Source organism: Gossypium raimondii, chromosome 7, assembly GCF_025698545.1.
Source record: "Gossypium raimondii isolate GPD5lz chromosome 7, ASM2569854v1, whole genome shotgun sequence".
In the NCBI taxonomy this organism is placed as follows: Eukaryota; Viridiplantae; Streptophyta; class Magnoliopsida; order Malvales; family Malvaceae; genus Gossypium; species Gossypium raimondii.
In genome coordinates, this window is record NC_068571.1 from 20,788,720 (window position 1) to 20,815,746 (window position 27,027).

The 27,027-nt window shown below is 31.1% G+C and overlaps 3 protein-coding genes across 4 annotated transcripts; 2 read left to right on the forward strand and 1 right to left on the reverse strand.

Moving 5' to 3' along the window:
- Nucleotides 1-2,363: 2,363 nt before the first annotated feature.
- Nucleotides 2,364-5,012, forward strand: LOC105799523 (uncharacterized). Its single transcript, XM_012630135.2, has 8 exons — nucleotides 2,364-2,914; nucleotides 3,020-3,121; nucleotides 3,210-3,291; nucleotides 3,395-3,414; nucleotides 3,556-3,616; nucleotides 4,157-4,227; nucleotides 4,454-4,561; nucleotides 4,693-5,012. The coding sequence occupies exons 1-8, from the start codon at nucleotides 2,531-2,533 to the stop codon at nucleotides 4,753-4,755; spliced, it is 891 nt and encodes a 296-aa protein (XP_012485589.1). The 5' UTR covers nucleotides 2,364-2,530; the 3' UTR covers nucleotides 4,756-5,012.
- An 867-nt stretch (nucleotides 5,013-5,879) lies between these two features.
- Nucleotides 5,880-10,917, reverse strand: LOC105799496 (zinc finger protein CONSTANS-LIKE 9). Of its 2 annotated transcripts, XM_012630090.2 has the most exons (6): nucleotides 10,790-10,917; nucleotides 9,352-10,073; nucleotides 8,389-8,592; nucleotides 7,182-7,486; nucleotides 6,643-6,774; nucleotides 5,880-6,479 (listed from the first exon to the last, which is right to left on the reverse strand). In XM_012630090.2, the coding sequence occupies exons 2-5, from the start codon at nucleotides 9,937-9,939 to the stop codon at nucleotides 6,645-6,647; spliced, it is 1,227 nt and encodes a 408-aa protein (XP_012485544.1). In that variant the 5' UTR covers nucleotides 9,940-10,073; nucleotides 10,790-10,917; the 3' UTR covers nucleotides 5,880-6,479; nucleotides 6,643-6,644. The 2 variants fall into 2 exon arrangements, with proteins under 2 accessions (XP_012485544.1, XP_012485577.1); XM_012630123.2 differs by having other exon boundaries at nucleotides 5,880-7,050.
- A 12,231-nt stretch (nucleotides 10,918-23,148) lies between these two features.
- LOC105799485 (protein transport protein SFT2) lies at nucleotides 23,149-26,019 on the forward strand. The gene is made up of 4 exons (XM_012630081.2): nucleotides 23,149-23,469; nucleotides 24,765-25,032; nucleotides 25,175-25,279; nucleotides 25,739-26,019. The coding sequence occupies exons 1-4, from the start codon at nucleotides 23,276-23,278 to the stop codon at nucleotides 25,847-25,849; spliced, it is 678 nt and encodes a 225-aa protein (XP_012485535.1). The 5' UTR covers nucleotides 23,149-23,275; the 3' UTR covers nucleotides 25,850-26,019.
- Nucleotides 26,020-27,027: the final 1,008 nt, after the last annotated feature.

Genomic DNA, 27,027 nt, shown 5'->3' on the forward strand with positions numbered 1-27,027 from the left:
GAAGTGGACAAGTTTGCGTAGTAATTTTATATTTAACCATTTTCCAATAGTACCAAAGCCTCATTCTCAAGAGTTTATTAAATTTCATTTCAATGGTTAAAAAAAATTAGATTATATTTATTGATCTGACAAGATTCAAAAATATATTTATTTGGTATTTAGTCATATCTATGTTTGTATTATTATTAAATTATTGATTAAGTGCATGAATTAATTGAATATAGTTTTTTAAATAACAAATATTATTTATTTGTCGGTTAAGCGCATTTTTCCTCCAATTTAAAAGTGGAGAGAGATTATGGGTAAAAGAATAAATTTAGAAAGTGGGAGTTGAATCTAAAATAAGGCCTCCAAAATATTAATTTTATCATTTGAACCAAAGTCTAATTAAATTTTATATTTATTTTGATACAACAATGATTTGAACTTAGGTTATTCTTTAGATAGATGAATAGTCAACTAGTAGGTCACAACTTGAAATTTATTTTATATATTTCTTTATTTGTATAATGAGCGTATCATAATTTTAGTTTTAATTAGACTTATATAATTTTTTACTGGGTTTGAATTAAATTCACTAAATATAACTTTAAAATCATTTTAAATTATTAGTATATATAATAAAAGTATTTCAGCCTTTTAATTAGTCACATAATATTTTTAAAAATTATTTTAAAATTATTTTATTTGTTAAAATTATTATTCATTAAATTATATATTTCATATGTGTCATAATTCAATATATTTTAAATTCGATTATTTTATAAGTCAATACAACTAAAAATCATATGAACACGAATTAACATAAAATTGAATTAACAATCTAAGCCTCCAGAGACTATTTTCATTTTCATTTTGTTTTCTAAAATGTTTTTATAAAAGCAAAATTATGAAAGTAAGGGATTTGGCTAATACATAATTTGATATCTGGATTCATTTTGATTCAATCTCGTACTTGTATTTGACAAAATTATATATTTTGATACTAAAAATGACTGTGTTAACTTTTTAGTGTTTAATCTAGGTTTTAGAGTCGAGTTAATGAAAATTCATAATTAGCTAATACTATTAATAATTAACTTTTATCAAATCAATTCTAAAACCTGAATTAAATCACATTCGTCGGATTATTTTGATAAATTAAACGTAAAACTAAAAAATCCACAATCAATGTTAAATTTATTCTATTAACAAAATCACGAAGAATTCAAACCTAATAATATTAACAATTAACTTTCAACCCTAAAAGTCGAATCAAAGAATAAAAACTAACACCACCACCTTGAGTGTCAAAATATATAACTTTGTCAAATACAAGTACAAAATTGGACCAAAAAATAACATAAATACTATATTAAAAAAGTGTCAAATTCAAATACCAAATGATATATTAAGCTTAAGGGTTTTAACTTTAAAAGAACGGATCAAACCTATATAAATACAAAAATATTCTTTTAACAACTTTCCAAATATTAAATTTGGTATCCTGATTCAATTAATATAAATGTAAAAAATGTTTTATTTCTCATGTTTTCATTATTAAAACAAATTTTTATTTATCAAATGTAATTTTAAATTTTAAAAAATAAAATAAAAACCTCAAAAATTTCGCTAGATTTTAAATGATTAACACTTTCAAAACTATCACCATATAGAAAACCTTAGTCTCGAGTCAAAAATGAAAGACATAATAATTTATTTGGTCCTCTATCTTTACAAAAAGCAATTATCTTTAACTCCTTATTTTATTTTTCACCCATTTTAGTTTTTGAATTTGTATTGTTTATCAAATCACCTCAAAATAGATGGAAGAGTTAATATTCGTTAACTTTATTGTCGTGGCATCCATGTAGCAGTCCATGTATATGTTATGTTAGCAATTAATTAAATTTTTTACTATAAAAAATAAGTTTTATATTATTTAATAATTTTTAATTTTTTTCAAATAAAAATAAATGATTAGTTGTTGATGTGGCATCCGTGTATATCACGTTAGCAAAGTTAACAAATGTTAATTTTTCTATTCATTTTGAAGAGATTTGACAAACAATGCAAGTTTAAAGACTAAAAGAGACGAAAAATTAAATGAATGCTAAAATGACTTTTTTTGTAAAGTTGAATGGCGAAATAAGTCATTATGCCTAAACGAAATTAGCAAGATACCATGTCTTATTTGAAATATATTATAAAAATAAAATAATTTTGAAAATAAAAAGAATATATAGTAATTCTTTAATTCTAAAATTAAAAAGCTTACAAAAAAATGAGGTTAAGGAAAAGCCCATAAAATAGCTGCAAATGAAAAAGGCCCATAAAATGGTGAATAAACCCAAAGCAAAGAAAAGCAGAAACCATGAAAAATGGTTAATAGACCCCTAAACCAAAGGAGAGAAAAGAACCCATACAAGAGCACATTGAAAAAAACCTCGTCTTCTCCGCTTTTGTTCTCTGTCTAACTAGGGTTTAGTAAGGGTTTTGATTGCAAATCTCTCTTCCTTTTGTTTGGGTATTTTGTGTGGAAAGGAAGAAGATGATGATGGAGGAAGGCAGCACTGCAGTTGGGAAAAGGAAAAGAAATATGGGTAAAAAGAAAGGTAAGAAGCCTAAGAATAAGAAGCTTAAGATGTTAGAGGGCAAAGGGAAAAAGCTTAGATTAAGTAAGAAAATGAGGAATCTGTTTGAAAAACGTGCCCGTCAATATAATTCCGACGATGACGAGGAGGAGCGTGAGGAGGGGGAGGAAGCCCTCGGTGATACCCGGATCGGCCGCGGCGATGATAATTCTTCTGAAGAAAATGATGGTTCAGAAGAAGTTGAAATTCAACCTGGGGTTATGAAGTTTACTGACGGTGTTAGAGCTTTCAGGTTGGCATTTAAGAACATTATAAAGAGGAATGTTGCTGATGATTCATTGGTAAAGCTAGTTTTATCTACTTGGGTGTTTCTCATTTTACTATAAATAAATAAAAAAATTGTTTTCCCCCCCAAAGACTGATTTTTTTCTGAAATTTTCTCATAGGGTCCAGTATTATCAGGGCATAAGCAGCTTGTGGCAAAGAAGTTAGCTGAGGAGGAAGCTGAAAGGAAAGTTAAGGGAGAGGCTAAAAAAGAAAAACATTTGGTATTTTTCCTATAATAATTATACTTAAGGTTTTTACCATGACTTTTGCTGTTTATGCCATTTTATTCATGTGTTATTAATGTTACAGGTTGCAGAGAAGGGGCATTTCAAGCCTGCTAATTACTTGGATTCACATGAAAAGTTTCTCATTGGTATTGCTACAAAAGGAGGTAATATATATTTTTCTTCAAATGTATATATGATGTTTAGTTCATTGCAATTTCTTTCTCATACTAATTAAGTTTTGTTGTTTATGTTTTGTTGGGATTTCAGTGGTGAAGTTATTCAATGCTGTAAGTTGTTTTAGGGAAGCCTTACCCAATTTCTTTTTTACCATAAACATATTAGGATTTGATTTTGTCTTGATAGATATTAGGTTGATTTTTATTACGACCAAGTTGGGTGTGAACTTTGTTCTTTCATATATCATGTAGGTGAACAAAGCACAAAAGGCTCAGAAAGGACTGGACCCTTCAAGGTCTAAAGATGCAAAAGGTATGCTGATAATCTCTATGGCTATATAAGTTTAATACATCACTGGAAATTTGCAAGGTTATAACAATATGATCATCTCATTCGTATGTACGCAGTGATTTACCTCACTAGGGCTGCAAGCCCGTTGTAAATATGTATATGTATCTATGTATGCACAGTATTTCCACTTTTTTTCTCATCAAATGGTGAATACTCTGTGCTTTCAGCTTTGAAGCCAATAGCATAATCATTAGTTCTAGAGTGAAGAGTAAACACACATCTTTCTCTTATATTTGCCTTTCCAGTGCTATGCATGGCATAAAGTTACAAAGATGAATGGACCTTGTCATGATTGATTCAAATTTTCAAATATGTTATGCTTTTGAAACCCAATACTCATGAGACTGAAATTTTATCTAGGTCGTTTTCATTATTGTCATCTCTATTACTTATAGAGATTCCTCGTGAATGAATTTTTGACCAAACATTTTCTCTACATATTTAATGTAAATCCTCCTCCCGTTGCCGCCATCTGATTTTGTATTTTGTGCACCCTGCTAGTGATAAGGAGGCGAAGGAAGGAAGCCTTCTTTTCAGAACTAGGCAAGACATCACGCGACTCTTCCAGTAAGGTTGGTTACCTCTTAACTATTTTACAGGTTTTATTGCATTCTCCTATACCATTCCATTTATCCTCCTCTCTTTTTGGCAAGCACTTTTGGAGATTGTTGGTGATCTACTAAAACTTAGTGTATGTTTATTATCTTGTCTAAGCTAACTGCATAAAAAAATATGTTTATTATCTTGTCTGAGCTAACTTTTGCTCAAAATGTTTATTACGAGTTTTATGACATGCAGGGTAATACATCTTCTGATCCTAGGAACGAGGAAGAACCTGCTTGGGCACCATTGCGTGATAATTACATGCTAACAAATCCTAAGTTGAAGAACTGGGATAAAACAGCTGTAAGAATATTCAATTCTCTTGAATGTTGACTAGTCATGTACCCCTCGTTCTTTCACAGAAACAGACATTAGATGCACATGTGTATTTAACCATAAGCAGAGAGACTGACAAAGTTGTGTGTGATTCACAGGAAGCAGGCATAGCTGATGATGCTGGAAGGATGTCTGAAGATAGTGGGTCAGATGATGATTAATTTCATCCGAATTTAAGAAGCTTAAAGGTTATCTCTTATAGTTCGGTCATAGATATAATGGTCTATTTATCATCTAACATTATAAATGAGTTAAAGTCAGAGGCAAATGGTTCTATTTTGGCTGATGATGTGTTTGGATACTCCATTCTCCATTCCTATGATTTTGTCTGCAAGTCAGGCTTGTCCGCTGTATGAGATTTAAGACTACCTTTGAACTTCAAATTTCAAACCATCTCCCCTTTTCGCTTTGATGTGTATATCTGTAGATAGCACTCAGCTGAAAGCTCATCAAATATTCGAAATCCCAGCAGGCGTTGCCATATTTCAATGCTATATATATATATATATATATATATATATATATATATATATATATATATATATATATATATATATAACTTAACACGGAAGTACATAGAAAAATTCATAATTAATGCTACATGGCATTGGTAGAATCTGATGAAATCCTTGGTAGAATCGAAGGAAGCAAGAACTATAACATCGCTGCCGAGGGTGAGCAAAATTTAATTTGAATTAATTAAATTGAGTTATTTGAGTCAATTTGAATATGTAATTTAATTTTCTAAGTTTTGAGTTTAGTTGAATTTTATAATTTGAATTATTTGAATAATCCGAATAACTCAAATAATAGATTGATATAAATATTTTTGGTCTCTCTACTAATTTTGAAAATGAGCAAATTAGCTTTTCAATAAAGTGTTTCTCAAAATGCAAAATATCTATTAAAGTTCCAAAATTATATATAATTTTAAACTTAAAAATTTTCAATAATCTAAAAATATATAAAAATGTTTAAAATTAAAAAAATTTAAAGACTAATTTTGAGGACTTAGACAAGTAAATTATAAATTTAAGTTTATCGTGCTAAAGTATGCTTTTTTTAAGAAATTTACATCCTCTTACATGAAATTAATTATATTGTAACAAGATAATATTTTGACATGTTTAATTTTTAAATTTAACTTTATTCAAAAATATTTAAATCAAGTTAGAATATTAAAATAAGACTCGTTAACTCGAAAAATTTTTCAGATTCAATATTAAACTAACCCATATTCTCCCCGTCAAATTGCAGCAGCATTGGTAACATTGTAAAGTGAATATTTTAAAACATACATATATAAAATATAAAAATAATCTCTGTTCGCATTCAGTTAGGGGAAACAAAAGAATGTAACGAATTTTTGCTTTTTTTCTACTTTGTACAGGTAACAAGATTTCATCCTAAGTGCAAAACAGTTAAATCCTATACTGTACATTCAAAGGATCTAAGCTATGCATTTATGAATAGGAAGCAAGAAGAACAAAATTACAGCTGCATGAAATTCAGCTGTGATTGGACATTTTAAGTTAGCATGTCATGGCGGCAGCAGCCGCCGCTGCTTTTATAGAAGCGCAGAGAACAGCTTAAGGTTAAAACTTGTTAGCATAAACCAACACTGGAACATAAAATAAGACTTGGGAGGATCAATTAGCATTCTCATTTTGTACTAAAAAGAACTGAGGTGAGCTTGCTTGTACGTTTTATCGCAGGTGCTGGAAACCCACAGCTTGGTTTGACAGCAAAGACAATCTGGGAAGATCTTGCCACCAGATGTCATGTGATCCATCGATCTTTATACGGGGGACCATGCCACTGCGATTTATTCATGGCAATTTTTTTTCAGGTTTTTGCATCCAACTTCTGATAGAAACCTGGAGTCCTGTGATCAAACCATACAGCTTGTCATTTAATCTTTAACTAGTTGAAAGAAAGAGTACTAAGCATCAATCTTTATTTTTAGGTAAGGAAAACCATTTCTTTCTAATTAACATCTTGTTTTTCTTTCCTTTGCATTGTTTTAAACATGGTTAAGAAAACTGTACTCTCAGCAGCTTCTGGTATGGTTCAATGGATCATAATCATAGGCATCACCGGCTTTGACAAAGCGTCCCTTTACGCGCTTTCTCACATCAGCTGTTGCCTTGCGAGAGGCATATCTCACTTGCTTATCAAACCTATCATGAAACAAGGACAAAGTTAAATACATAAATTCCTTCAACATGTAGAATGGAACAATGATTTATTTATTTATTTTTAGAAAAATTAGGTGAAAACAAAGACCAGCAGTAAAATAAAACGTTTAGCGACTTTCCAATTGATTGTTGATAAATATACACAGATGCAGGCACACGACGCAAGTCCATGTTTCCTTACTAGAGAAGCAAAGTGAAAAGAACTCCTTCAATGGCAGGATTGACTAAAATACACAGTTTATGGATTATGATACTGAGCTGCAAGAACACAAATGTTAAAATGATATAGACATGATATATTTTCATTCGGGGGCATGTGAATTCTGTTCTAAAAAGAGGTCTAAATAAAACATATGAACATTTTATTCGGGTTATTAGCATATACTTACTTCCGTGTCTTCTTCTTTTCCTTGTAACGCATGACCGCATTGCTTCGAGTTGCTGATTGAAAAGAGCTCTCAGCACATGGAGGACACCAAGAAGGTTCTCCCATGAGAAGCATTGACGAAGACCCACAATCTTGGTAATCTCCTGCACTACTCTCTCCAGTAAGGCCAGAAAATGATACGCTTGAATGGGCTTGCCTTGCTGTAAAACACAGAATTGAATCGGTTTTGCTGCTCATCATGGAATCAGCAGATGCTGCATTGCTGCAATCTGGCTGGATTGCATTGATCAGTCCAACAGATGATCCCTGGACAAGAATATAGTTCCAAACCATAAGGATATTTTCTAAGTACAAACTTTATCGGAATTATATTTTCCAAGTCCAACAGATGATCCCGGGACAAGAATATAGGAATTATGAAATGATTCTTTACAGTATAACTCACAAGGGAGATAAAAACAAACATTGAAGTGCCAACTTCAATAAGCAAACTATTAATGACACATGCATAATACAAGACACAGAAATATAACTACAACATATTTGTATACTTACTCCTTAATCTCATCACTGATAACGGCTCACAACCAATACGTCAAGATAGGGATATTTTCCCCATGTGGAAGGGCAGTAAACTTCCATTAGGTACATTGGTTATCTCTGAACATCAATGTACTACTGAGTACTGTCCCAAGTAACTGAGGGATATTTTCTTTTGGTCGTTGTCCAAAGATAAAGACAACAAAGACCCACAAAATGGATGGACAGTAAACTTCATTTTGCTACACTAGTCATGTCTGAAAATCAAGGTTAATTGATGCTATTTCATAGTTGACAAAATCAATGGTTTGTTTTTGAGTAACAGAATGGAAAATCTAGCATAAGAACAATCAAAATTATACTGAACTTGTACTTGACCAAGAACTAGAACTTACAACCCAATAAACTTGTACTTTACAGAAACTAGAACTTAAAATCCATTCATCAACTTAGAGATTCTCACAACTGTCAAAAATTTTTCCCTATTTTCATTTTGGCAAACAATGCTTCCTTTTGCACATTAAGCAAATAACTAATAGCTTAAATATGCTACAGAATTTAAAAACACCGGAAAAGAAAAAGGATAACATCTAGAAAATGAAAATACTATCATCAGAAAAAAGATAGTACAGATACCAAAAAAGCAAGATCAAAAAAGAGGAGAGAACCTCAGCAGCCAATGCACCCTGGCAGTTGGAATCAGCAGCAGCCATGTCCTTCGTCCCAAATAAGCTATCAATTCCACCATTCCCTAGCAGTTCTTCTGAATGATTGAGAGTTACACCAAAGAGCTCTTCATAATTTTCAAGGTTCAAATCAACTTCATCCATGTTGAAGTCATCATACAGAGCATCTTCACATATTCCAGGACACTTTGTTTGAGGGCAAAATAACAGCAAATTAGTAAAGTATAAAATCAGCAAACATTCCCAAAAGAGAACATATTATCTCCACTAATAACTAAAGGAAATCAGCAGAAAGTTTTCCATGATGAAACTTTCACAAATATGTCAACAATGACCATGGACCGTCTAATGCTAAAATTCTATGGAATTACCAACAATGGAAGGCTATTCTACTATGATTAAAATGAAAAAACTGAACCAACAGTCTCTGTCCCATGTATCCATAACTTTTACACTACCCTAGTCCCTCTCAGTTCTAAAACTTCAAAAATGTAGATGGGCCAAGAAACATATTATCCCCACAAGTAAAGTGGAATACAAGTTCACGGTATACGATAGGTTTACTAAATAAGGACATCGTTTACATTTACATGAAAATCCAATATAATTTCAAGTAAAAAGATATTCTGAAGATTTCCATCATAAGAAGTAATCAAGATAAACAAGGAATGGAAATTCTCCCTGTGAAAGAAAGTTGTTACTTTAAACTCAAGCTGGTATTATGGCCAGAAAGAGCAGTTACCACAGAACAGCCAGTGTATGCTTTCCAGCATTAAGTACAGATTGCAGAATATGTTTGCAAATTCATACCCACTTTTCTCGAGATGCTTACCATAATTCTTTAGTATTTTCCCATGGTAACTGAGATAGCAAGGGCCTAAAATTTCCTCAAGAACAATTTATCTATATTCTTTAAAGATAAAATATTCCAAGTTAATCAATTACCTTGGGTAATGATGCACCTGTTGGTCCAGGCGGCTGATCCAGAACTCGAGGCATAGATCTGAGATCAGGAATTGAAGAAGTCCCACCCCAGCCGATTCCCTTATCGGTATTGGAGTCATGATTAACTTCAGCAACACCAGCACTATTCTGATTTATGGTATTTTCTATAGCGCCCCAGGAAGTCCTCTCTATGTTTTCTGTGATGCACATTAGACCTAATTCTTGCTCACAACTCGATTCACCTGCTGGAGGGGACTGCGGGAAAAATGACCACATGGAAGAAAGTTCCGAAGATGATGGGCAACCAGAGTAACAATTAATAGTTTGCCTCTTATGTGTTGAATTCGAGGTTGAGGCACCATGACCTATCCAATCACAGTTCTGACAGAGGGAAACTCTTTCTTCTGCACATCTAACAAAAGCAGGTTGAGAATTGCATCTTTCACACAACAGTGTTCTTGAATGGCGTCTCGAAAGTGCATTAGCAGAATGAACATTTCGATCACATGACAAACATAAACAGGCAGCATCAGATCGACAATATACCATCGACAGTTGATCCCCACAGAAATCACAAATGTAACCCATCTTTCCAATCACACTATTCCTAGTTAAAAAAAAAAAATTCTCTTCACAGAATTCTAATCAAGCCATATATCGACCAGGGCAGGTAGCTTCTCAGATGATCCCCAATTCAGCTATTTCTTCTGCCTCTTCAATAGCTGCCCATTGTTTACAAGATAATTCAGTTCATGTTTGATGTAAGAACAAGCTAAACAATAATAAATCTAGAATTTCTATCTTAATTTACTTCAATTTTTTTCATACAATAATGATAAAAGTAACAGGTCAAATTCTAAAAACACTGTAATCATGGAAGATTCATAGGATCAGCAATGTCTAAGGGTAGACTCTATTTTCTTCATACGTTAAGCACCTAAAAAGTAAACGAGAAACTAAAATAAGAACACATAGAGACACTCACATAGAATATGAAGAGAAAAGGAAAAAGCTCATCACATCAATAATGACTGAAACAGTCAAAATAGAATAAGAAGATAAAATAAAGAGAAAAATAGCTTATTTTATTTTAATTGAAAAATGAAGAAGCAGGGGAGTAAAATTTCAATAACAGAATTTTAAGCAAAATTAATTCCATTTCAAAATGCGTAAATAAAATGATTAAATGAAGGGAAATAGAGAAAAAGATTTACCAAACTGAAATCCAGATAATCAAAACTACACAAACAGATGAAGCCAAATGAAACAGAGGAAGAGACCCAGAAACAGTAGCAACATTTTTAAAAATAATAAAAGAAAAAAAAAGTAAATCTAAAACCCAGGAATAAAATCAAAATTAGGTGAAGGATCAAGAAAAGATCCAGAAAGGAAAACCAAAATTTTCACAGCTAAAGCAGAAGAGAATAAGAAATTTTACCGTCAGATTTCTCTCCTTTTTTTTATTTTTTTCTTCTTTTGAACTGTTCTTATTGCTCTGTTTTTTTGCCTCTGTTTTTAGTTTATGCAAAGTAATAGGGAACTGGTGAGTGTTATATGGGAAATGTGATGGACATTCCGATAATGCAAAAAACCAAAAATTAAAAATATATTTTAAAATAATAATAATAAGGGCAAAATAGGGAGTAAAGCAGAGTTGGGCCCTGTCCTTTTTCTTGGTCCCTTTTCTGAAAAGGCCGTACTTGAGAGGAAAAGTAATATTTTTAAAATGTTTTTAACATTTAACTTGGTTAAATTTTACTATTAGTCCTTCTACTATTAATAAGTTATGGATTTAGTCTCTACTTTAATTTCCTCATTCTAATACTATATTTTTTTAAGAGTATAATTAAGTATAGTAAAATCACAAGAAAAATATGTTGGAATATTTTTTGTTACATATATAAATAGAATTAATTTAGTATAAAGCATAAACCGGAAAATAGAATAGTTATAATGATTTATTTGACATTTTAATTTTATATAAAAAATATTTTAGCTTTTCATTTAATTTTTGTCTCTCAAATCACCCAAAATAGATAGAAAACTTAACATTTGTTAACTTTACTAGCTTATTAGCAATTAATCATTTTAAATATAAACAACTAAAAAGTATTAAAAATTTTAAAAGTATAAAATTATAAAATATATATATTTTAATATTTTTATTTTCAAAAAATTAATTAATTGCTAAGATGGACGTAGATGCCATGTCAAAAAAGTTAACAAACGTTAACTTTTCTATCTATTTTGGGGTGATTTGATAAATAATGCAAGTTCAAGGATAAAAAATTGACAAATTAAATGAAAACTAAAATGATTTTTTATGAAATTATAGAGTCAAATAAATCTAAACAAAACCGTATAATGAAACACAAAACCCGAGATAAATTTAAGAACAAAACCCATATATAATATTTGCTCAGAAACAATTGAAAAATATACATCAAAATTGGATTTTTTCATTTTAATTAAATTATTGAAATTATTTAACTTTACGCTTGTGTAAATAAATGCAATTTATATGTTTCAAATAGTGTGTATAATATATTTTTATTCTTAATTACGCCACTTGTGTAGTTGACAAATCTGCTTTTAAGATAATTATTGTAGAAAAGTGCTACTTTGATTCTACCTAGGTTACCTTCGGTTCGGTTCACTTTCCATTCGGTTTCTTAGTTTATAATTTTAAGTACAATATATATTTTTAAATTATTTATTTTATTTAAAAGATATCAATTTATTCATTACTCGATGTAATAAATATTGATTAATGTGTATAATATTTTATATCAGAAAATTTTATATAAAAGATATACTTATAAAAAAATAAATAAATCTATTATGATACTTGTTATCACCGGCCCAAGGCTTGAATGAGTTCGGGTCGAAAGGGCCGGTTTCCATCGAGATTGCATATTAACCTTACAGATTAGGTACCTATGTTCTCCTGCGAAGTCATCTATGAAACTACATAAACACGTGTTAAGTCTAGGGTAGCATACATGTTGATATGCATGGAATCTATCTAGCACGTCGAATCAATGAACAGTACTCATATCATATAAATAGATAAATAATACTTTCCAAGGGAGAGAGAAAAGCACTCAACAAAATCATGAGGTTTTACTTGAAAAAATCAACTTGAAGTTTTAAATATTATGATATTCTAAGTTCAAATTTCATAATAAAAATATTATTAAATTAATTTATAAAAAATAATAAACATTTAGAGTCGAAATCTATATTATTAATAAAATCTCTAATTGGGTTAATATTACGTGTTAACTAGGTATCAACTGGATTAGGAAATAATTATTATACCCTTTTATATGACTGTTATTATTATTTTGAATTTTTTTTTCTTTCTATACTTTTTATATAATTTTAAAATAAAATTAAAATTAACATATCTAAGGATTGAACAGGCCCAACCTTGAAGGTTATTTGAGAGTGCAGTAGCCCAATTCCCAGGGCTGAAAAGGCTCGAAAAAAATTATTTTTTCAGCTTTTAATGTAAGAAATATTATTTTTAGATTTTTCACCATAAATGCTTCATCTCTTAGGGCTCCCAAAATTTTTCAGCTTTTATTGTTTTACATTTTATAATTTTTTTTAAAAGAGATTAAATTTATTGTTTTGTTTACGGTCTCAAAAATGTCAATGACGGACCTAGAATTAACTCATGCATGTTTAATTGATTTACAAACAAAGTTTTATCATTATACTAATAATAATTATTGACTAAATTTTTAAAAATAGCTTCAAATTTTACGTTTTATTATTTATTATATGATATTTTAAATACATAGTTTTCATAATTAGATAATATTTTTAATTTAAATAATAGCATAGGTGTAAGATAACTATTTGTTGAGATAAGGAGGCATAAAGGCATTTTTGTACGTAATGAGACAATTTGATTGATGCATCAGAAAAGGGAAAGACACGTGAGATTCAAACCCCACAAACACTACAAAAGTGCTTCGCTTTTTGCCTTTTCTCTTTCTTTTTTAAATCCCCAATGTCCAAACTGCCCTTATGTCTCTCAATTGTTGACACTTGTCACTCTACTATTTTTCTTTAGGATGCCCACACACGTCTTCACTGTAATTTTCTATATTCCCAATTCTTCTATAACTAAAAAAAAGGATAATGGTACTTTCAGAAAACGGGTAATGACCTATTTGGCTCTGTACTTTACCAAATCTTTCAATATAGCACTTATAGCTTCTAAATGTTCAATGTACCCTCTGCATTTTTATTCCGTCTTCTGATCCGATACCTGAGCTTACGGTGTTAAGGCCTGACATGTCAAGACACATGGATCACTCTTATCATATTACATGTCACTTTTATGCAAAAAAAAGGAGAAAAATTAAACAATTTGACCTTTTTTTCTTTTCCAACTAGAGGTGTTTATGATATGAGTTTGGATTGAGCTCATGTAAGGTATCTAAACCAAAATTTTAAGTTGAAGCCTGACCCTGCCCGAAATATGAGTTTACAATTTTGCCCAAACTTAAACTAATTTAAGAAAAGTAAACACAAACCTGGCTTCACTCGTCTATATTTGATTTTTTTTAATGTAAAAAGATAGAGGACAAAACAAAAAGAAAAGAACATTAAAGGTTTATCATTAATACATTAGCTTTAAGATGATAAAGATAAATGAAAATATAAAGAGAAGAATTTTGAATATCAAAAAGAAATTCACGTTATTAATGAAGTTTTTTTTGTCTTTAAAAAAGGGTAAAATTGTTTTAAAGTCCCTTAACTTGATTTAATGTATTTTTTTTGACATGTGCCATCATAAGAGTGGTCCATGTGTCTTGACATGTCATAATTTAATATTGTTAGACCCAAGTACCATATTAAAAGACGAAATAAAAGTGAATGGGGCACATTGGACATTTAAAAAATACAGGTACCACATCGAAAGATTTAGTAAAGTAGAGGAAAATATTCCATTATCCTAATAAAATGCTATTGTATTATTTATCAATAATTTTTTTATATTCTATAAGTACCATTAGAAATATAACACTAGATAATGGGTGTCGAACTCACCAAAAATAATATTCCTACGCTTAAATAGTAAATAAATAGTTGTATAAAGAGTAGTTTCGATCCCACAGAGACTGCAATATCTAAATTGGTGTTCAATCCAACCAGGTTGCACGTTTGGGCAGTTGTTGTGCTGACAACATGTGACAGTTTACGCAAAAATAAAGGTCAAAACAATAAAAATAATTGAAATCGAAATAATAGTGAAAACAGGCAAAAATGAAATTAAATTAAATAAACCGATAATATGAAATTCTAACTTCAGGCTCAATTTTTGCTTCGATTTGGAATCAATCCTTGATAGCAAGTCTTCTCCTTCAACCGATAACTCAGTTATAGTGATCGAGTGCGCCTCAAATCACCAATCCTTCCATGTATAAATTAATTGTTGTAATGCCCAATAACTAACACTTACCAAGCGTATAATTACAAAACATGCATCCATGATTTAACTCTCCGGTAGCCTTGCGAGCTAAATGGGCCCAACTCGAACCAACAACCTCAACCATGTGAATAACTTAGATTTGATTGCTATTTCCCTTTACGAATCCAACCAACTACTTAATTGGACATGCCAATGTGTTATTCGGTAGACGGAATACGACATACAATCAATTTGGTACTTCCTACTATAAGCCTATTAATATTGAATCAACAAGCTCTTTTTGACTTGGTGCCAATACAACTTTATGAGACAGACAATATCTATGCCTAAACTAAAGAAACCACAAATATCGAATTGAAGATTTTTAAGCACAAGTTGACTCTTTACCAAATTATTTACCGGTCTAAAGGTAGATGGAAATTTTAGCTACTCATGAAATTGACCATAATTAGAGGAGGTTTTTAACAAATTTTAATTAAAAAAATAAAGGAAAAGAAGGTGGGGGTGATTGGGCAATATTGTGCAAATGAGAAGAGCAACAGAATAGCAACAGGGAAGGAAAATTTCAATTTAATTGAAAAACCAACAAACAATACCAGCGTGTTTGGTTTAGTGTAATAGGTATTCCATTACGCCCCGATTACGCGCCTATTACATTACCGACCTATCTGGCGTTTGGTTCGTTGTAATCGGTATTACGCGCCTATTACATTACCGACCTATTCCCCAAATTCTCTGTTTTTCTATTCCCTTCCCAAATCGACAATTAGCCCTATTACGTCCGTCTTCCCAAATCAGTCTCTGTTTTACCCTCCCTCCCAAATCGACCTCCACCCTCTCCTTTTTCTGTCCTCGTCGATTTCTCCTCCCATTTCTTTACCGATTCTCTCTCTCGGTCTCTTTTTTCATTTTTTCCCTGTCATTTTTTGTGGTTTTTGATCTCTCTCGGTCTCTTTTTTCATTTTTTCCCTATCATTTATTGTGGTTTTTAAAATCCACTGCTTCATTGAAGACTGATTTTGAGGTATGAATCTTGAACTTTTCATTTCTTTGTCTGTCTTTGCCTTGGATTATGGCTGCTTTCATTGTGCTGCTACTGATTTTGGTACAGTATGATACTGTTGTGAATTTCTTATTTTGGTTGGTTTTTAAGTGTTTGATTTGTGATAGACTGAACTGGGTTTGCCTTTATCATATCAAGTATAAGAATGTACGATAGTTTTGTATTGTAAATAACATTGCAAAACACAAAAGAAGTTGCTTGTTTAACACAGAGTATCCGATGGTTTTAATGTTTTGGTCATAAAAATATTTGCTTGCATAGACATAATTTCTACCAGAAAAAATCAGACCCTACTTTGGATTCTTTGAAAATTGAATGATATAATTTCAGTTGAAGACAATAATTTTTTGGCTGAATAAAACTCTATTGCTTGTTGTTTTCATTAGTTAAATAATAAGAAAGAGGAAAACAACTGTGGGACGAGAAATTAGTGCATTCCATTATTTGAAATTGAGTTAGAATTGTTTTCTAAAGGCTGGGACATATCTAATTTGCTTTCTGTCACCTGATCAAAAGAGCAAAATTCTCTGAGGGACAAGGTTTTAGTAACATAAAGGAGAAAGAATGTTAAAAGTCCTGGCATGCATAGTCATATATCATTTAAGTTTCATCTTAGGCCCTAAAGAATGTTAAGTCCCCTGACATGCTAAATTATTTCCATTTGATCAACTAGCATAGATGAATATGCAAAGAAGCTTTCTTCTTTTATGCTAAATTATTTCCATTTGTCACCATGTGCATGGTTTATGCTAATATCTTTTATCTTTTAAGTATAATTTAAATCTAGGGCCTTAAAGTAAGGTAAAGTGCCCTATTATTTGAGTAGTTTTATTGCTGTTTCTGTTGTCATTTAAAAATATGATTTCCAAAGGCAAGTATTAATATGACCATGGTCCTCTCCTGCTCTTGAATTGAAGAAATAAAAGAAAAATGAAAGTTTCTTGTGTGATTGTTAAGCATCCAACCTAAAACCAATTGCCAATAAGTGAGGGGCTCAACTTGGATATAAGGTCACAAGAAACCCGAGATTTATTAGATGTGATATAATACCAAATAACACTCCCCTTTATGTGTTTCTCAACAAGGGCTTATACGTGGACAACCTCACAAGGGGTGGTTGACCCCACATGGGGTTAGGCAGGAAGAATAGATCACGCCTTGGGTCTAATACCATGTTAAATAAGGTGATGATAGTCCTAAAAGCTTAAGCATATAGGAAATGGTCCAACCATTATATTTAAGTTTCAACAATGATGAACATAATTCTTAAAAAAAATGAAGCAAATATAGTTTTTATTGATGTGATTATCGAATAACAAGTCTTATTATTGCCATTGCTCTCTCTTCTTCATCCCTGAATAGAAAAGGATTGGACCTGCTAGTGATGAAAATTGTTCTTCTAAACATGAAAATAATCATTATGGCATCCACTTGGTTGTTTTTCCTTTGGCATTCCTCTAGACATAGGTGAAGAAATCATGGAGTGGGATGCATTATGTTAAACAATTCAATTATAATTTGACATATGTTTTAAAGTCTGACTTATGAGGACAGAGCAGAGCAAATTCTTAGAGTAACATTTGGGTATATGCTCATGAGGATTTGTGTTGAAATATTGCATTCTTTAAGTTTTTTGTTTTGTTTCTCCCATAGAGCTCTCTAATTGAATGATAGCTTGGCTTTGGCTGCAAAATGAATCAATCTATGGATAGGCACGTTTAATATTAAAGAGGTTTGCACAAAAAGCAAATCCTATCAAGTCTATTTCATTTACTGTTAAACTAATTGAATACTATATCAAAGGGATCTTAAATTTCATCAATCTTCAGCCTTAGCGCATGAGAGTTTTGTTACTTTAAGTCAATGACAAGGTGTCCCCATATAGACACATGAACTAATCTAGGGCAGCAAAAGAAGAAAAACAAAATGTAATTGACCATAAAACCTGTTTAGATCTCCTTCGTGGATGATGGACTATGTATGTGTGACTCGTATATTTTGACGTAAATGAAAGCCTGAGTTCAAATAAATAAGGAACCAAAAGCTAGTACATTGGGAATACGACTTTTGCATGATGTACCATCATTTTCACAATAGTGGAATTCATAGTCTAATTAAGGGTAAATAATATCCTCTCATCGGCATTACATGATAGATGAAAATTAAAATGACTACATGTCATTTTTCTTGAAGATAAATGATTTAATTACTATTTGTTAGTAATTAACATTTCAAGAAGGAAGATGTCACAGTTACCGTGAGATAAGATAGAATCATATTGTGAGAATGAATTTATCCTAAAGAGATTAAGGATATCATATGATAGTAACACACTTATGATAATGTCATTGGCCAATCACTTAATGAGTGCCTTTTGTAATGGTATACAACAAGAGAGAGTTTAATCATGGTATTTTAGTGGAATGACTCCATGATTAAATAATATTGTAATTAATAGGTGAAAAGCTGAAACTTAATTACATATTATTTGAGCTCTAATTATATATGTCCAATTGGTCCTTCCATTAGCTCGAGATAACCAAAAATGAATTGCATGTAGAACCAATAATATGAAATGAATGAAAACGATGAAGTAAGATAAATAGATCGCATGTATCACTTTTCGTAGGGAATGTATATTCTCACTAAGTACAAAAGATGGCTTAGAAATTAATTTCATTTATTTGAATTATTATTTAATTAAATATTTGAAGTTCAAGTAAGAATTAAATTAATTAGTCATTGTGGATTTGTTGAATATGGAAATTAAATATATTTCCTCATAGATTTTAATATGATAAAGTTTTGATTGGAAAATTAAGTTAGTTAATTTAATTAATTAAATTAAATAAATAATATTTTAGGAAATAGAAAATAGTTATTGGGTTGGATAAAAGTTCGAACAACACATAATTATACTCAATACATGAAAGGCCCAAATAGACCCGGTAAATGCAAGGGGCAACAAACCCTAGTAATCTCTAGGGCATGTTGCTGCCCCTATATATTCTAGTTAGAGAAGAACTTCTATTTTCTATTAAAATATTTTTATTAAAATATTATTAAGTAGATAAAATATTATTATCTAGGGCAATAAATTCTTGTACCGTTTCTCTCTATATAAGAACTATGTGTTGATCTATTAATATACATTATTGAGCGTTGTTACTTTGTTAGAATATAGTGGAAATTTATTTTACAGAATAAATTTTATTTTCTGGAAAAAAAAACGCATAGTTTGTAGTTATAGAGAGAATTAATGTTCCCACTGAAAGTTAATAAAAATTTTCATTCTATGCACTTGGTTCGTGTTGTTTGATTCCACACTCAAAGTAATTCGGATTCGAAAATAGTGGAGAAGTCCATTCGGTTTTGTTTATAGTTCCTTTATGCGTTTTCAAACGAAGAATTTGTTCTTTCCATTTATGTTTTTAGGGTTTCATGAACTTTTCATCCATGGAAGAAACGTTTCTCCATTAGAGTTTTCTTACAACGATTTTGTCTGCTTTTATGGCATGGTTATGTCTACTTCTATAGCACGGTAGTTTGAGCTTCTGTTTTGTTTTTTTGGTTTTCCAAGCGTCTGGAAGAAAGAGGGTAAAGTTGCGGTTTGACGATTTGTTGAGTGGTTATGGTGGCGGTTTTGGCAGCGCTATCTGTAGAAGGTGGGGAAGTTGACGAGTGGCATATCAATTCCGACGAGGGGGAGGAGGAAATCGGGCAAGGGGTAGGGAGATGAGAGGCAATGGCAAACGACAAGAGGGGATGGATTGCAGGAAAAGCCTTGCCGTTAAGCGTCGTGGTGGGTCGAGTGGACTTCAAATCGTCAAAGATGTTGCCACTAGATCGAGGAGTGGATATGAACTGGATGCTATAGGCTTAGAGAGGAATGAGGGCAGATTGGGGGTGAATAGATGGTGGTGGATCTTGTCGGAGTCAGGGTTTCTCATCATTCATTTTTCATGGGAGACATGTGGTATCAAGAGAGCTTTGTACGTATCAATGTGAAAATGTCAGTTTGCACGAGGGGCAACTCAAACAACGGTTGGATGTGCATGGGTCTTCCTTTTGACAAGATGCTAGCCAGCGAAGGGGACCCCAATCTTTTTCTTCTTGTAGAAGACGAACGACAAAAAGTGTCCAGGGAGGTGATGTGGTGGATGGGTCAGGCCTGAGGGTGATTGTGGCGGGAGACGGAAGATTGGAATGGATCTCAACGGTCGGGGTACTTACCATCGGCTTGTTTACTACCGAATACTTCTGCCACCGTCTGCAACTAGCAATGGATGTGGACAGAGGTAACTTTGGGAGCTTTTCAATTTCTTTGTATTATGGTTTTTAGACGAGGAAAGCTAAAATGCGGTTGAAATCTTGCTTTTCTTTTGATGTTTTCTTTTTAAGTTCAAGGGTTTGTATTTTATTTGGATTTTTTATTTTTTATTTCCATTTGTAAAACGTTGTCGTATTGCTTCAATAAAGATTTCCAACTTTTGTTAAAAAAAAAAAGTCTCAAGGTAGTTTTATGTGGTGTTTATTTTTAAATAAATTTTATTAATATTTTAAAAATATATTTTATTATAGTAACATTTTTTTAAGGTTTTCCAAAACATCCTATCGAATTTAATCTCAGCATTTTAATTTCCCATATTACCTAATTTATTATCTTTTTACTTAAGTTATGTAAACATTGGGAAAAATTTTAACGTATATTTTCTAATAACTACAAGTGGCGCATTTGTGTTTCTTATTTAATTTTACATTTTAAGGATAATTTTGATATTTAATTTTAATATTTTAAATATTATATTTTGAATTTAAAATTAAATTTTTTTTCTACTTATTCAAAAATACACTATAAAAATCAAAAACATTTTTATAACGTCAACCTCACGTCTATTAAAGTAAACAAAATTTAATTTCTTAAAAATATAACTTGAAAAGTTATAAATATTAAAATAAAAATAAAATAAAATTTTAAATAGTTAATTAAAATTCTTTAAATAATAATTTTAAAATAAAAATAGTGTTAAAATGTATTTAATAATTTAGAAACATATTTAGAAGCTTAAGATATTGTTAATAAATTAAAAATGTTTAAAATTTACTTGATTTTTAGCCCTTTTTTACTTAAATTAGAATTTTTACAGTAATATAATTTTAAATTAAAATATGCTAAAAATTTTAAGACAAATTTTAAAATTAACTTCAATAAATTTGAATAAATTTAAATATTTCAGCTAATTATAGATAAAACTATTTTCAACTAAAATAATGGATTACAATATTAAATAAACTTTTTTCATCAAGCGGACTTGAGTAAAATTTTTTCCTTGGGCCTAAATTAAATAAAATTTTAAATATTTTTATTTAAAATTTAATTGTAAAAATATAAATATTACTATAAATTAAAATATTTCAATATTTTTATGCATTTTAATACATTACCTTTGATTTGGTGGAGTTATACATATAAAACCATGATTGTAATTCAAATGTATATATGAAATTTTAAATTTGATTCAATCATACACATCTAAAACTCGTGGCCAACACCAACCCCTTAATGGGCCTACAGAATACATAGGATTAGGTACTTGGCTCGCTTCGGTAGATATCTTGATAAATAAATAAAAGAAAAGAAATAAATATATCAATTTATTTTTATATTAAATAAATATAACTACTTGTGTATGTAATATATAAGCATAAAATGATGTTATATAAATAATTATGGGATAAATCTCAAAATTATATATGAATTTTAGTTTAAAGTGCAATTGTATACACGGACTTTAAATTGGTGCAATTATACACATGAAAGTCTAATTGTGGTTCAAATGTATACTTGAAACTTTAATTTTGATTTAATCATATACATTTAAAGAAATAAATGCATCAATTTATTTTTATATTGGATAAATATAATTATTTATGTATGCAATATATAAACATAAAATGATGTTATATCAATAATTTTGTTAATAATTTACAAGAATTGAATCAAATCAAATATCATATATATAATTACATAAAATCAAAATTCATGTATAAAATTACACATTAGACCAAAGTTTATGCATATTTTTGAGATTTACCACTTTTTAAATTAGCGATATGAGTTACTTGAATGCGTTAAGTTGGGTCGAGGCTAAGCCTGGACCTAGAAATTTTTTTAATTTAGGCTTCGACTCAAGTAATGGACAAATCTATTTATCAAATATTTATGAAATAAGTTACTTTTTTTTAAATATAAACTTCTCATTAGAAGTTCTTTTTTTCCCACTTTTCAAAATCATTTTATTTATGAAATGGTGAGAAATTTGTACAAAAATTTAACAAAGAAATATAACGTATTTTTAATAAATACACACAATCAATCTATGCAATGCATAAGTTTTTCGTAGTTTTATTGTGATTAGAATTAAAATGTTTTAAAACTTTTAAGTATTATTATCAACACGTATGCATGGTTATTATACCATTTTAAAAGGAGCAAAATATATATTCTACTTTCTTCCTTTTAATAAAGATAGTTTTATTAATTGTGTATGATTGTATTGAATACGGTAAAATTTTTATTTTAATAGATTTTGAAACCAATTTTAATTCTCGAATTTATTTCACAATTTAATTTTTAAAATAAAATATTTTTGAATAATAAATAAAAATTGATTTTATTATAAATAAATTTTTATTCTAATTGTAATCCATTGCAAGTAATGATGTAATATATTTATAATATTATTATAATAATAATTTTATTTTAATTATGATTTATTATATGGATTTTATATTAATATTTAAAAATATTGACTATAAATCAGTTTTATAAATAAAATTTAATAGATTACATAAACACATTTTCATCTATGTTTAATCTAGGAAATTATATAATAATAATTTAAGACAATATTTTATCAAATAAAATAAAAATAAAAATTTTAAATTTAGTTATAATATTAATCATAAAAGTAAATTTATATAAAATTATAAAATAAATTTAATATAGTTTAATTGATATATACAATTCATATCTCGTCAAGTAAAAAAATTAATTAATATATATTTAATGGTTAAATTTTTTATATATAAAACGAATAGTTAAAGATATAATTGAATAGAGAATAATATATTTGACTTGAATTGATAAAAATATTAATTATATAAAAATTACTAAAGTAGTAAACAGTAATTAAATTTGCAATTAATTTTACCTCTACTTCTAAACAGCCCCTAATCCCTCCAAAGTGGGAGAGTAAAAATAAACCGTCGGTACATGTGTGGTAATAATATTAACGACAAAAGCTGGCGCGAAAGCCTCTGCCAAGATCTCAAAAACGCCATGGATCTAATCTAATCTAAACCCAACGATTTCCAAGCTTTAGTTTCTGTAGCCCGAAGGCGAAAACAAAATGAAGAAGACGGCTCAATCTTGGTTCCTAGGCGGACCCAGCAGCGGCGGTCTCGATAAACAGAAATCGGCGTCTTTGCTGGCTGATTGGAACGCTTACGCCTCTTCCCAAGACCCTGATGCTTCCGCTATTGGCTTCGATATCGAATCCGCCATGCGTACCACCGGTGATAAAGTCAGTGGCACCTTTAACGTGTACGTATTTCTTGTGGCCTTTCTATTTGATTTTTGATAAACAACTGTTTGTTGTTCGAGTTTATCTTGTTTTCTTTGGCAACTAGTTTGGATGTGGGTTTATTTAATCAGATAAATTCTACCCTTTAAAAAAGGACGGAGGGGGGGGGGGAGGCTTAAATGCAATTTATTCAGGTCATATAAGCAAGGATTGAATTTCAGACTCTCTTGTTGGAGGTGTCAGGTTTAGGAGTGCAATCAAGCCACCCTGAGAAGGTTTAGCGCCAAGCTTAATTTTTGCTCAATTTGGCTCAAATATGTTATTTTTTCAAGCAAGGAGCTTGATCCCAAATTCAATAACCAGGAAATGTTTGATAGTGAACGAATTGAGTGTAGCTTGACATATTTACACGACCACTAGTCAGGTTTCGACTTTGTGAAAGGAGGGTAAGATTTGTTAGATGTAATAAACGAACCTCTCAACTTCGTTATTCTCCAAAATATTAGAAAAATTTGGCTTTGCAATCATTTTTGGTTTATTGGATGGTTGATACAGAGCAATAATGATCTAAAGAGAGGCAAAGATGACAGCTTTTGGAGCATGCCATTGTGCATGGTTTAGGTGGATCAATGTTGATAAGTTGTCATTCCTTAAGGTAGCAATGTTTGGATTCTTTAACTTCCGTATGTTTGCAGTTCTTTCCTTGTAGTGTGGTTACAGAGCATGGCATTGACAAGTTTCATATTTAAGATATTGTTAGGCTGTAATTGCAAATGTATCAAAACAAACGTTCATGGATGTTTCAATCTAGGTTGCCTCATTTGCAAGTACTTGTTATGATTCACTGAGTGAGCTTTCCAAGCAAAGTAGATAGGTTTTTCATGTCACTACCATTAGCTCTACTACAGTTTAGTCATTGGCCCCATTTATTCTGGCTATCTGCTCTCCTTGCATCCGTAGTTTTCAAAGTTTCTCCCTGTCCATTCTACCTGTGGTGCTGCTGATAATTAGTTATGATTTTATGTATTTTATGAGGATTAGTAGTATGATCATGTGGGTTCAATAGATTTCTTGTGAATGTGAGGAAAGGATAATATGTGTGCTTGCCTTGATACAGCTTATGTGAATAATATTAAGGGTTACCTTGATTATATGATTATCATAATCAAATTCTGGTTTCCGTAGAGCATAAGAGGCCAAAGCCTTATTATGAGAAAGTCTGGGTTATTTTTTTATTTATTTGAGCTTTTGTCACTATTTTCTTCGTAATTATTATATCATATATTTCAATGATGATGCTGATTTACCTCTTCAGGGTCTCAAAAGGAGTCAGAGGCTTACCTGGCAGTTTTCAGTCTGCAAGCAGGAATGTACCTTCTGCTAAATCCTTAATGTACTTTGGTGTGCTCCTTGCTTCTGGAGTGTTCTTCATCTTCATCGCATTCACCATGTTCCTTCCAGTGATCGTGTTGGTGCCTCAGAAGTTTGGGATCTGCTTTACAATAGGTTGTGCATTAATTGTTGGTTCATTCTTTGCTTTGAAAGGTCCTAGATATCAACTTGTGCATATGTCCTCCAGAGAGGTATATTTGTTCACTTCTTTTATGTGTAATCATATTTTAGTTTTACCACTTGAAACTTGCCATTTAAAGATCACCCCTGAATTCGAAGTAATTTTTTATTTATTTCCTTCTTACAATCTCCTTACGTATTTTGTATTTTCAGAGGCTGCCTTTTACATTGGGTTTTGTTGGCAGTATGGTGGGAACCATTTATGTTTCCATGTGGCTTCACAGTTATGTTCTTTCCGTGCTGTTCTCCTTGTTACAGGTATTACCACCATATCATCTATAATTTCTTTGGTTTATTAGGGAAATGGGGGTACTGGGATGGCAGCCAATGCAGTTTTGAGTAGAGTTCTTCTATATCTATAAAGAGCCTAAAGTGCTGTTATGCATAAATTACTGGTCTGACAGCTGATTGTTGGCTGGTTTATAAAATTGTCAAATGCATTCTTTATGTGCTAGCTGTTTCACTAACAAATTGAATGCCCTATTTTCAAGTAAATTATGTTATTCATACAATGCCTTGTACAAACACCATTTTGTTAGTGATCTTCCAAGATCTAGTGTTTTGCCATCATAATTTTTTTTTCAAAGATGTGAAAGTAGTATGATATGTTATGTTACGAAAAGTAATTGTTAGCTGCATGTTGTACTACTAAATTCTGCATGAAAGTTTTGGAACACAGTTAGTAGAAACTGATGTCTCCTCTTCAATCTGATTTAGGTCGTTTCACTATCATACTATGCAATATCTTACTTCCCAGGAGGATCTTCTGGCTTGAAATTTATATCTTCTACAATTGCCTCATCGGTCTTGAGATGCTTTGGAAGGTGATATGGGAGTCGGATATTTTGGGTTTAGTAACTCTGTTGTTGCAGCTATTACAAGATTCATGCTGATATCAATTCTTTGTGCAACATTTAGTAAGTTTGTGTATAAGTATCATTGCAGTAACTTTGTGATGAAATAATGAGATATATATAATGAAGAATGTTATTAAGAAATAGTCTGTTTACTACCCAAAGTAGCTAAACTATATCCTTGGCGTATAGCATTTGAGACAGAAATGTGATCAAATAACGATTTCAAGGCGATATGGGAGAGATCTAAAACTTTCGCATCCCTTTCAACAATTATCCTCTGGAACCCCATGCGTATACCTAATTATTTCATGGTAATCTTAAGCACCGAGCAAATCCTCATGGTCAGGGGTAATAATGGCAACCCCAACCTTAATAACACCTGTAATGCCCAATTTTGACCCGGGCCCACACAATAAAATAAACCCAATTAAAAAAAGAGTCCAATGAAATAGCAGTCCATTTACAAATTTCAGCTAGCCCAAAATTATAATGCTAACCCAGTAAGGCCCATTAAAATCTAAACCCAATTTGCCAGACCCTAGCCCAACCACGAAGCGGCCCAACGCAAAATCAGAAGCTAGGAACCCTAGAAGCTTCCAGCGCCATTTCCCCACACGCGAGCCTCCAGCGCCGCAGCCACCAGGACCTTCCCTGGCACGTGCACTGCCCTCCACGTCACCGTACGGCCTCCGTATCCGTACCTGCAATGCAACAAACACCTGCAACACACAAAGCGACAAAGGACGAACGAACGAAAAAAGAGAAATAGCAGCAAAAAGAAAAAGAAAATAAGAGAAAAACGAAATACATTTTTTGTAATTTTCATTTTACTTTCGGCTATATAAAGCCATTTTTCAGCATTTGTAAGCATACACACATACTAAATACAAAAAAATTGAAAGAAGGTGATTGGATTTTCTTTTTTTCTGCATCTTTCGCTTTTTTTTTTACTTTCGGTTTTTCTTTTTTGTTCGTTCATTTTTAATCATACATATACACACAAAAAAGGGGGGAAGATTTACCCGATTCATCATTCGGTTGCGCCGCTGTCAGGATTTGCCCATCGGTGAAATCGGCCCCGAAAGGTGGAGTTAGAGGGTTCTTCCTATCGATCCTTGCACCAAATGAATCTGGTCTTTGATCGGGTCT

Coding starts and splice junctions, on each gene's coding strand:
- LOC105799523 (XM_012630135.2), top strand. CDS start 2,531: ATGATGATGGAGGAAGGCAGCACTGCAGTTGGGAAAAGGAAAAGAAAT. Junction 2,915..3,019: donor ATGTTGCTGATGATTCATTG/GTAAAGCTAGTT, acceptor ATTTTCTCATAG/GGTCCAGTATTATCAGGGCA. Junction 4,228..4,453: donor CACGCGACTCTTCCAGTAAG/GTTGGTTACCTC, acceptor TATGACATGCAG/GGTAATACATCTTCTGATCC.
- LOC105799496 (XM_012630090.2), bottom strand. CDS start 9,939: ATGGGTTACATTTGTGATTTCTGTGGGGATCAACTGTCGATGGTATAT. Junction 7,487..8,388: donor AGGGTGCATTGGCTGCTGAG/GTTCTCTCCTCT, acceptor ATTCTTGTCCAG/GGATCATCTGTTGGACTGAT. Junction 6,775..7,181: donor GAAAAGAAGAAGACACGGAA/GTAAGTATATGC, acceptor GTTTCATGATAG/GTTTGATAAGCAAGTGAGAT.
- LOC105799485 (XM_012630081.2), top strand. CDS start 23,276: ATGAAGAAGACGGCTCAATCTTGGTTCCTAGGCGGACCCAGCAGCGGC. Junction 23,470..24,764: donor GTCAGTGGCACCTTTAACGT/GTACGTATTTCT, acceptor TTACCTCTTCAG/GGTCTCAAAAGGAGTCAGAG. Junction 25,033..25,174: donor TGCATATGTCCTCCAGAGAG/GTATATTTGTTC, acceptor TTGTATTTTCAG/AGGCTGCCTTTTACATTGGG.